Below are 10,873 nucleotides of genomic sequence, written 5' to 3' on the forward strand. Positions count from 1 at the left end.
CTCTAGTACCTGCTAGCTAGCTAGTGTTACACTGTTTCAGACATGCTCAAGCCACCTTAACTCGGAGATAACAAATTATAGAAGTTTGAGGTTTTGAGATTTTTTTCTAAATTTTAATTAGGGGTCATTATTTTGAGTTTAGTTTGGTTTTTATCTAGAAAACTAACTGAATTGAATTAAAAAAAAATGAAATCAAACTGAAATTGGTTTAAATTGATCGGTTTCAGTTTGGTTCGGTTATTTTAGAACAAAAATTGAAACCCAACCGATTGGTTTTTTATTAATCTTGGTTATGTTCGATTTGGTTTTTCTATTAATCTTGGTTTGGTTCGGTTTACTTCGGTTTTTCAGTTTCAAGTTTATAAAATTGAAACTGAACTAAACCGATCGGTTTTTTAAATATTCTAATCGGTTTTTTTTTATATTTCAATTATTTTTTTTTACCTTTTTTTTAATTTAATTGATTTTTTTTTTTAATTACCCCTATAACTTTAACGATAGAATGGCAGTTTCCCATTAGAAATGTCAGTTCGCCATGGAATTTTAAGGATTTTAATTTAATTGAACTAAACCGAATTTTTAGTTTTTTATTTTTTTTAAGTATTCTAATTGGTTATTTTTTATAGTTCAATCATTTTAATATTTTCATATTCTTTAATTAAAATTTAATGGTACAAGATTGCACAATTCTATAAAATTATTTGAGAAGTGTTAGAAAGTAAATATTATTATTTGATAATTTGGTAGCAATCCAACAAAATGCCACGTGGATATTGTGTACAGTGTAAGAGTGATTTTTGTTATGTATAAGAAAATTATAAAACTTGCGTATCTATTGGATCATGTGAATTGTAACTATGGTCTTTTTTACTTAGGAGAAATTCTTCTCTCAATATAAATATAATATGAAAATAAAATAAAAAAACAATTAATTGAACGACATTAATCTAACAATAATTTTATTATGTTCATGTTATTTATAAAATTTTATCATTCAATTTCATTAATTATGTAAATATTGCAATTAATTGCACTATTCGTTATTTTCTGTTCATAACTATTTTCATATAGCATTATTTTTGTCTCTGAAAAATATTTTGCTCTTTGAGCTAAATTATTCGAGATTAGTAAAAAGAGAAACTAGAAAATTAGGAAAGAAGACAATCAACCACTCCTTGGCCCTTTCATGGGATTAATTAAATATACGATTAAGCTAATTGGGTCAAAACCACATATATTAATACTAACAAATTAAAAGGTTTCGGCATGTCAATGGGCGTATCATTTTTTAATTTTTTAGATTGTTCACCAAACTTTGTTTTTATTTTTTTTGTAATATTTTATGTATTAGTGTTTTCTTCACCTTGCATTATTTTCATAGAAGGATTGATGAAATGTTGTCCATCCTTAAATAATAATAATAATAAAAGCTAGGTTAGGCCCTTAATTATGTCTTAAGACTTTTGTTTTAGGCTAGGTGCAAGGGGACCAATCTCATAGGATTAGGTGTATGGTTTTTTATTGTTTTTTTTAATTATTTTTTAGATTTTTATTAAAATATGTTATAAATAAAATACTTAATGTGGTATTTAAATTATTATTTAATTTGTGTTGTAGTTTTTTTTAGTAATATTATAGATTTTTTATAGGAATGTTAACAATTTATTTTTAATTATTATATACCTAATATAAAAAAAATTAATATTTTTTAATATTTTTTTTACATAATCTTATCATATTAATTATTTTGACTTCATCACTTATAAAATATCGAGACAATATTTTTAATATTTCTTATTATTCAAATTTTCCATATTTTGTAATAAAATACTTAACTGCAGGTCGCCGAAAAATTATTTCAGGCAACAACGCGTTGTCTACTGTCATTTTTGTCTCCATTGAGCGGATGGCAATGAACATAACTCAATATATATATATAGCAGTCCTGATCTCTTAGACCTGGAATTTAAAATATTTTTTAAAATTAATTATTACAATATCATTTTAAAAATTATTTAAGTATTCTATACTTTTAAAATAAGATTAGAGATTTCATGTTTATATTTTAAGTAAATATTTTAATTCCAAAAATATATTGGCTCACTCATTAATTGAAATTATTGACATATTTGAGAATATTTATTTTAAGCTCAGTTTGTTTGCTGGAAAGTAGTTTTTTTTTTGAAAAGTGAATTCTGGAAAAATAAATTTAAGGAAAGTGAAATATTTTTCAATGTTTGGTAATGTAATGAAAAATAAGTTGAAAAACACTTTCTAGTGTTTGGTTATGTCATGAAAAATAAGCTGGAAAATAACTTATTAATGTTTTATTTTTTTCAAGTTTATTAAAATAATGAGAAACAAATCTTACAAATTAAAAAGTTGAATGAGAATGAAATTGAAAAAAAAAATATAATTTCATAAATTATCTCAAATAAAATAAATAATAATCAAAATAATAGAGAGCAAATCTAAAAATAAAAAAATTGAAAGATGAAAAAATTAAAATAATAATAATTAATATTTTATAAATTATTTCAAATAAAATAAGTAACAATCAAAAGAATGAGGACCAAATTTGATGGATAAAAAATTTCAATTAAAAAGTGATAAGATAAAAGCAAATAATAATTATAAAAATAAGAACAAAAATTAAATATAAATTTAAATTCTAAGGGATGAAATTGAAAAACAAATATTCAAAACAAAATATATATAGCAATCAAAAGTTTGAGGATCAAATTTGATATAATCAGCAAATAATATGACATTTCTAAATTTTTCACAACTTCCAGAAAGTGTTTTTCGTCCAAAATAAAAGGAAAACACTTTCTTGAAAATCAAGCTAAATTTTTCTTTGACTGGAAATTGTTTTCCGTTAACCAACTTTTCTAATGACAAACAAATACAGAAAAATCTGAAAGTGATTTTCTAAAAATCACTTTTCGGGAAACAAACACAGTATTAGTTACCTTTGATTTTTTTTCTCTTATTAAAAACTACATTGTAAATAATAAAAGATATTTTTCACCCAAAAAAAAGTAGCAATAAAGAATGAGGATTTGGATTTAAGAAGTACATTTTCTCCATTAAAATTTAAATCTTTCAAAGTATTGTGAATATTTATTTTCGTTTTCATATAATTAAATAAAATTAAATTTGAAAATAGCTCCATGCATCGCACGGATGTAAAAACCAGTACAATACATCTAAGACACAATAGCCTTTTACTATTCCATATTGTTCATCTCCTTTAATGGCATTTTTCAATAAATGATATTGTTTATAATATTTTTAATCTCGGACCTTGAAATTTTCTTTTTCTTAATTTTATCATGTCTGTGGTGTTTCATGTGTTGACAATTTCTCCTCTATCCATATTTTTGACGAGGTTGGTGAAATTTCAAAATTAAATTGGATGCCAATATAATGGAATGAGATTTAAATTTGTAGTATTAAAAATATTAAAAGAACTAACACCTAAATAAAAAACAATAAACAATAACTTGACTTTTCTAGTTTCTCAAGAAAATTTTTTTTTCATCCCAATAGTCTTTTTTTAGTTATTTTTTTGTCTCAATAGTTTTAGAATTTTACGTTTAGATCCTAAACTTTATTTTATACACACACACACACTTTAATCCCTAAGTTTTGAGAAAGAAAAGAGAAAATAGTTGAAAAAAAAAAGAGAGAATAGTCGATTAGCTACATTTTAATAATAAAAAAAATCAATATTGATGTCAATAGTTTTTTTTTTAAAGAGTGTCATCGAGATTCTTTGAGCTTGTATATCATTAGAAAAGTAGATCAGAGTTAAGGAACGATTTTTTTTTTGGTTTAATATTGTGTTTTTTACCCATTTTAGGGTGTTTTAAGGTTAGAAATAGTTTTATTGAGATTCTTAAGTTGTTTACCAGGTGTTTTTATGTGAAATTAGGTTAAAAAAATAGATTTTTAGGTTCAAAAAACTTAGGATCCAACTTTCTTGTCACTTTTTCGATAGTTGGAATTTTAATCAGCAAACAACATGTCATTTGCCACTATAAGCGATGCATTATCTATTTTATTTCTTAAAAAAAATAAAAAGACAAATAACATGTCAATCATTTTTAAACACAATAAATAAATAAATAAATAAATAAAAAACTAAATACATGGACCTAGTCTTACAAGCTAATGTGCACCAGGCCTTTTGTTGGGCCAGAAGAGTAGACCTAATTCTTACGCCCTTGCTCCTGACCTCTTTCTATGCTATATCTTTTGTTTTATTTTTAAAAAATTTAATTAAAATGCAATATAAATAAAATATATAACATTATATGTTTTTATATGAATGTTAAAAAATATTTTAAAAATTATTATATAACTAATATGAAAAAAAACATGCTCATAAATATTTAATAAAAATATTATTTTATTTTATTTTTATTTGTAATTTTTAATATATTTTGGCATGTTTTCATTATATTAATTAAAGAAACCAAGGATACTAGCTCCTTCGAGATGTCCAATTCTATGATCTTTTTATACTCTTGAGTGATGTTCTTTGAATTAAGTTTTTTTTTTTTAGCTATGAAGTAGTTTTTTATTTTAGGACTTTTGATGTAGCCTAACTATGATTAGGCAAATATTTCTTTAAGTGAATTAATCCAATATTTGTTGAGTATTTCATTCTGGACTTAATGCTTATGTACACTTGATTATTATTTGCATGATTTGGGATTTAGTTTGAGATAAAAAATGATAATTATTTTAATCATTATTTGAAATACCTTAAGTAATCTATAGGATAGAGATATCCATGGAACTTGTGTAATCCTTAAGAGTTTTATTGCTTATAATGTATTTTGATCATTTAAAATTGTTCATAGAGATGTAAGAAGTTTGCTTGTTAAAATAATTTGTTGACGCATAAGAGAGATTACTGATTAAATTAGTAAAACCTGATAATCAACAATAATAAAAAATATATTTTGATAGGATTAATTCAATTGAGAAATTCATATAGGATTAATTAAGGTGAAGTAGAAATTTCTAGGATCTGTTAAACTTGATTTTAACATTGTTTAATTATTTGCTTGTTTATTTTAACTTTTTTTAGTTTCGCAAATTTTTATAATTAAATCATCAAATAGATAGAGATTTAATAATTTTAGTATTTATTGATAATTTTTATAAATTTAAAACGATACTTTACTCATTCACTTTATTATTTATTGCAATTCATGCTCTTACATGCTCTTATAATTTTGACCAACAAGCCCTATGATTATTTTATCACCTGTCAAACAAGTGAACCATCGACCACTACCTTTTTTTATAAAAGAGAAAAATAAAAGAAAGCTAAACCAGGCACGGGGCCTGCTCTATTTTTCTTCGGGCAGGCGTGCCTAGGGTGGTCTTTTTCAAGATATTTTTTTTATATAGTTTTTTCTAAATAATATTTGTTGCATTAATTTATTAGAATGATATTTAAATAATTATCTAATTTATTACATAATTATCCATTTCTTTATGAATAATTATGTATTATTATGATATGTAGAATTTTTAAAATAATTTATTCATGAATATTTGATGGGAATATAATTCTATATCAAGGAAAATCACCCTCATTAATATGTAATTTAATTATTTTTTAATCTCTCTATTCTTTTAGAATTTAGCTTTGATATCTTTGGATCAAACCAATTTTTAAAATGAAATGAAAAAATTAAACTATCCTCGTATGTAATATATTAAAAACAGGAACAAATTATTGACCATAAATTCTCATTCTGTCTCTCTTCAAACATAGTTCGCCGTTCTCCATGCAGGTTTGAAAACCCAAATCAGCAAACACTTAATAATTTGATTAACCCAGTCCCAATCACGTTGCCCGAGTCAATCAAACGTAGAGAATTTGCCCGAGTCAAATGTTTGGTTCCTTCACCATAAACACCTCCAAATTCATCCAGCATGTGTCCCAATCACCTTGCCTGAGAAGATGATATAATTAATCCTGTAATTAATCGAGGAAACTACACTAAAGAGGGTGATTTGGTGAATGTGGGTCCTACTGATTTTGATTACTTCGAGAAGCTTGTGATGCAATGTTATCAGGAAGGAAGGAAGGAGATGAGGTGGAGATTTATGGGGTTACTAGAAACAGGTGTTGAATAAATTAAGGAATTTTAAAGATTGAATTGTAGTCTAATCAATTTAGAAATTTAGGGTTTGGAAAATTTGGTACACCTAAAAAGATTCGGTGGTTGGTGGGGAAGGCTTGCAAGCATTGAGAGCACATAGAGGAAAAGGCATTTCTGTGCTTGCAAACGAGATGAGAAAAGTTGTGGAGACATCTGCAGGATTAAATCTTGAAGTTCCAATGATGGCGTTCAAGGAAAACATTAAATAATATATTTTTATATTTAAATTGGGGTTGTATTTTTTTTAAAAGTATTTTTTATTTAAAAATATATTAAAATAATATATTTTTTATTTTTAAAAAATTATTTTTGATATCAATGTATTAAAATAATCTAAAAACATCTAAAAATATTATAATACTTTTAAAATATAAAAATAAATTAGAGTTAGAGATAGCTAAGTGGGCTGTGGAAAACTTAGATTTTCTATCAATCAACCGGTAATAAGAGAGACTTTTCTAATATAGTATCTATGGCTCTTACAATAAATAAAATATGAGTTGAGAAATTATTTGATGAAATGTCTGAATGAGAAGTTATAGTGGAGGGAGTGATTTTTTTTATGATAATTTTGTTATTTTATAATTCTAAGACTGTAGGGTTTTTTTTTTGTTATTAAATAGAATATAATGGTAATTTTATAAATAATCTATATTTTTTTACTGATTTTTTTACGTGTATGAGTGAGAATGTAATATTGTATTATGAAATTATCAACTTTAAAATATAAAGTGTAATTATTTAAAGAATGGATAAAAAATAAAAATAACTAAATTACATGAGGTTTTTTATAATTATCCCTTAAATAAAAAAAATTCAAAAGGGAAAATTAATAAACTTGGTAGACCCATGGCCCAAGTCATGGGTTGGGCAGATTAGTGCAATTTACTCGAGTCAATTCAAAACAATTTTATTTTAATATTAAAAAAACATTAAATCAATATTATTTTTTTAAAAAAAAGTTTATTGGAAACAATTAAACTTGTTTTTGATTGAATTGACCAATAATGGCATGATATCTCATGTGGACTAGATCATAACAGGTTAATTTTTATCTAATTTAATTAAAAATATCAATCAAGTCAACAACCATGTTTATTTATAACTAAATTAATTTATCGAGATTGACAGATTTAATAATATTGTTAGAAACTAAACTAGTTAGACCGGTTAATTTTTCAATATGAATTTTTTCTTGTAATTACGAAAGAAAAAAAAAAACTTTTGAAAGAGTGAAGGATGGTTAGGCATTATAAAGCATGCTGATGTGCTTCTATAACGGTTTATTTTCAATAAATATCAAGGAATGGTTAAATAGCTCTATTTTTTTTCTTTCAAAACCGATAAAAGGTTTCATTAATATGGAAACGAGCTCCTTCCTCGCCTTGTATACATATCTTGAGAAAAAAGACCTGATTTTTCGTTTCATAAGAATGCCGATGCTATCAAAGGAATGCCCTTGATGAAATATATATCTAAAACAGAATTTATGTTTATAAAATTATAAATAATGTTATTATCATTATAAATCATGGATGATAATTTTATTATTTCTATGCTTCAAGATCTTTTAGTTATTAAAATAAATAAAACAAAAAATCTATAAATAATTAGACATTGTATAAAGTTCAAACAAACTATAATTCTCAAAACAGTAACGCTTTTTTTGTAATCACCTCTGCTAGTTGTATTAATTGTGTTTTTCTTTTAATTGAAATTAAGAGGTATATATATTAGCTTGTGGATCAATCAAAGAGCAAAGAACACCTTCACATATAAGCTCGATCAACTTGTTGCGTCGGTAATTAATAGCAGAAGTGGCCAAGAACTTAATTTCAATTAACTCCATTCTACTTATTTACTCGATAGAAGGATTTAAATTAATGTTTATTATGATATTATTAAATTTGAAGAAGTTGCTGTCAAAACTCCCAGCAAAGTCATGTTTTGAAAGAGTCAATCAATTCTGGATTTCTTCAAATCATAACGGTCACAAATCCACTCACGATTATCCCCATAATCATCCATTACTTAATTAATGGAACCACAAGAAACCCCCACGTTTCGAGTTAAAATTAACTACCCACTACTACCCGCAACAATCCAGCTATATATATGTACTGCAGGAACCCACGTCCATTATATCATAGCAAGCTAGCTTTTGGTCATATATCTCTCTCTATCTAGCCAGATACACAGAGAACAATGAAGATCACTAAAATGGCATCTCTTGCGGTTTTCTTTTGCACTTGTTTTATCATTACTACTGGTTTGTTAAATGCAGAAAAGGTGTTCAAAGTTGGGGATGAGTTTGGATGGCAAGAACCTGGACAGAACAGCTCTGCCGTGTACACTCAGTGGGCTTCAAGGAACAGATTCCAAGTTGGAGATTCTCTCTGTGAGTTTATTACAGTTAGCTCATCACCTTTTAGCTAGATTAATTTTGGGTATATATTTTCCTAATGATTTTTTTTTCTACTTCTACAACCAAGTTTTGTTTTTGATGAATAACGAGAATTTATTAAAAGGACAAATTAATGGCTCTGGCAGCTGGTTTCTGACAAAAGCACGTAGCAGAGTAAAAATTTACAACCAAGCAATGAAAGCATCATCTCTCCCTAAACTCTCCTTGGCTAAAAAATCTGCCACGCTATCTCCCTCCCTCGCTACATGTTCTCTGGTTATAAAATACTTCACAAAGTGGGCAACCGTTTTCAGTTTATCCATGTATATATGGTAGAATGCAGTTTATAGAACAATTATATGCAATGTTAATGATAACCTTTGTGGAATTGTAAAGTTTCTTTCGTTTTGTGTTCGCTGCAAATGATGCATAAAGTTGAGTTAGTTAAACTATTGATAGAGATGGGAAGACCATGCAACTTCTTTAGGTTGCCTCTTTTTTAGGTTAGTGGTTATCGAGGGGAAAAAACAAAGACAGTATACTCAGTCTTGCAATGTAAAATTTTCTTTCGTCATGAAAAAAAGAAGATGCTGTTGTTCTACTTGCTTATGAAAGTAAACATGGAAAAATGGTTGTGTCCTATATGTAAATGTCATATTTCTGAAACCAGGAAGGAATGATTTATGACCACAGGTGTCCTTGCAAGAAAACGAGTACCAGCTAAAACAAGTTTTCTTTTTGTGCAGCCAGCAGCTTTTAAATTGTCAGATTTCTGATACGTTCTTTGTTTCCTTCTTTGCAGCCTTCGAGTATAAGAATGATTCAGTCATTGAAGTAGACAAGTGGGGTTACCATCACTGTGACGGTAGCAAACCTATCGTTGCCTTCAACAATGGTCATGGTGTCTTCAAGCTCGACAGGTCAGGGCCTTTCTACTACATCAGTGGAACCCCAAATCACTGCATGGGTGGCCAGCGTTTGCTAATTGAAGTGATGGGTCTGCACCGCCATTCTCCTCTTACTGCAACTCCACCAGCTGGACAGCTAGCACCATCCCCGCAACCAAGTTCAGGAGTATTTGTCTCAGTGACACTTGGCTCATTGTCAACGCTTCTTACGGGCACATTGATTGCTTTGTTATGGTCTTTACCATAACCTATTTAATTTCCTTCTCAGTTATTATTATTATTATCTTTAGGTTGGTTTTCTTGCTTTAATATATGATTTCAGCTGTTGTAATCATGTGTTTGAGCGTTTGTCTTTTGATTCATTCATTGCATATTGGACAATGTTGGATTTAATATGCTAGGAGCTGTACTTTGATTATTTTCAAGACATGCTATTGTTATTGAATTTCACGCATTTTATTAGCTTCTAATTAACTCCATTCATTGTGATTTAGTTTTTTAATTTTCGATATTTCCATTGTATCTAAAAATGTTCAAGTAATGGCTGTACTCAAAGCCTTTAGCTGCATGAAAATAGAACTTGTATTTGGCTTGTCCCAATTGCTGGGGACACTAGCAGAGGAATATAATCCTCTTCGTTCTTTCAGTTCTTAAGAAAGTAACAAAAAGCATTATAAACACTGCAAATTGGATTTGGAATGCTGGGGTGTCCTAGAAAATAAGAATGCTTTTGTCTATTTGGGTGATCGAAAAAAAGATAATGATAGTTTGGAAGAACAAAGTGTCATGGTCTTAAAATTACATCAAAGTAAATCACATTAATCACAAGGTTAAGTGGAAAATTGAACATTACTTTGGGCATCCATGCTTGACTGCAATACGCAACAGTAAATGGTGCTGACAAAATGGTTTCTTGTTCTTTGGACTAATATAATAATGTTGATCGACGAATTTTGTTACAAGGTGAATGAATTTTGTTTGAAGATTTATATTACAACTTTCAATGGAGATTTCAGTGTCGGGAAATTCATCGACCAATTTACTAATCGTGATATAGTGATAGAATATTTAAAATTGTCAGAGAAGAAGATAAGACAATTGCAGATTGAGAGGAAGAGCTTTCTTGTGGTTCCCCATGAAATAACTTGAAGCCAAGAGGAATTACCACAAAGGATGTCGCACCCGACATCGCGGCGGCCCACAAAATAATTCTAGAATTATTATGGAAAAAGAACAGATTTCTGGCATCTTGTTCTTTTAGGGAAAAAAAGGTTTTGTTTGAGGAGTCGCCACCTAGTATTATGGTCACTAGGAACCCTAACTGGTCAACAGAGATTCTATGGCTCGGGATTGGTTACGTAAAAGGGAAGATA

At 27.6% G+C, this 10,873-nt stretch overlaps 1 protein-coding gene across 1 annotated transcript; it reads left to right on the top strand.

The window, feature by feature from the left end:
• Positions 1-8,360: 8,360 nt before the first annotated feature.
• LOC133694532 (early nodulin-like protein 7) lies at positions 8,361-9,753 on the top strand. Its single transcript, XM_062116075.1, has 2 exons — positions 8,361-8,586; positions 9,395-9,753. The coding sequence occupies exons 1-2, from the start codon at positions 8,394-8,396 to the stop codon at positions 9,745-9,747; spliced, it is 546 nt and encodes a 181-aa protein (XP_061972059.1). The 5' UTR covers positions 8,361-8,393; the 3' UTR covers positions 9,748-9,753.
• The last annotated feature ends 1,120 nt before the right edge of the window (positions 9,754-10,873 follow it).

The sequence above is a fragment of the Populus nigra genome, chromosome 1, assembly GCF_951802175.1.
Source record: "Populus nigra chromosome 1, ddPopNigr1.1, whole genome shotgun sequence".
Taxonomy (NCBI): domain Eukaryota; kingdom Viridiplantae; phylum Streptophyta; class Magnoliopsida; order Malpighiales; family Salicaceae; genus Populus; species Populus nigra.

Excerpts from the sequence above, each read along its gene's own strand:
- LOC133694532 (XM_062116075.1), top strand. The coding sequence starts at position 8,394 with ATGAAGATCACTAAAATGGCATCTCTTGCGGTTTTCTTTTGCACTTGT. Across the intron at positions 8,587-9,394 it reads CCAAGTTGGAGATTCTCTCT|CCTTCGAGTATAAGAATGAT; the intron begins GTGAGTTTATTA and ends CCTTCTTTGCAG.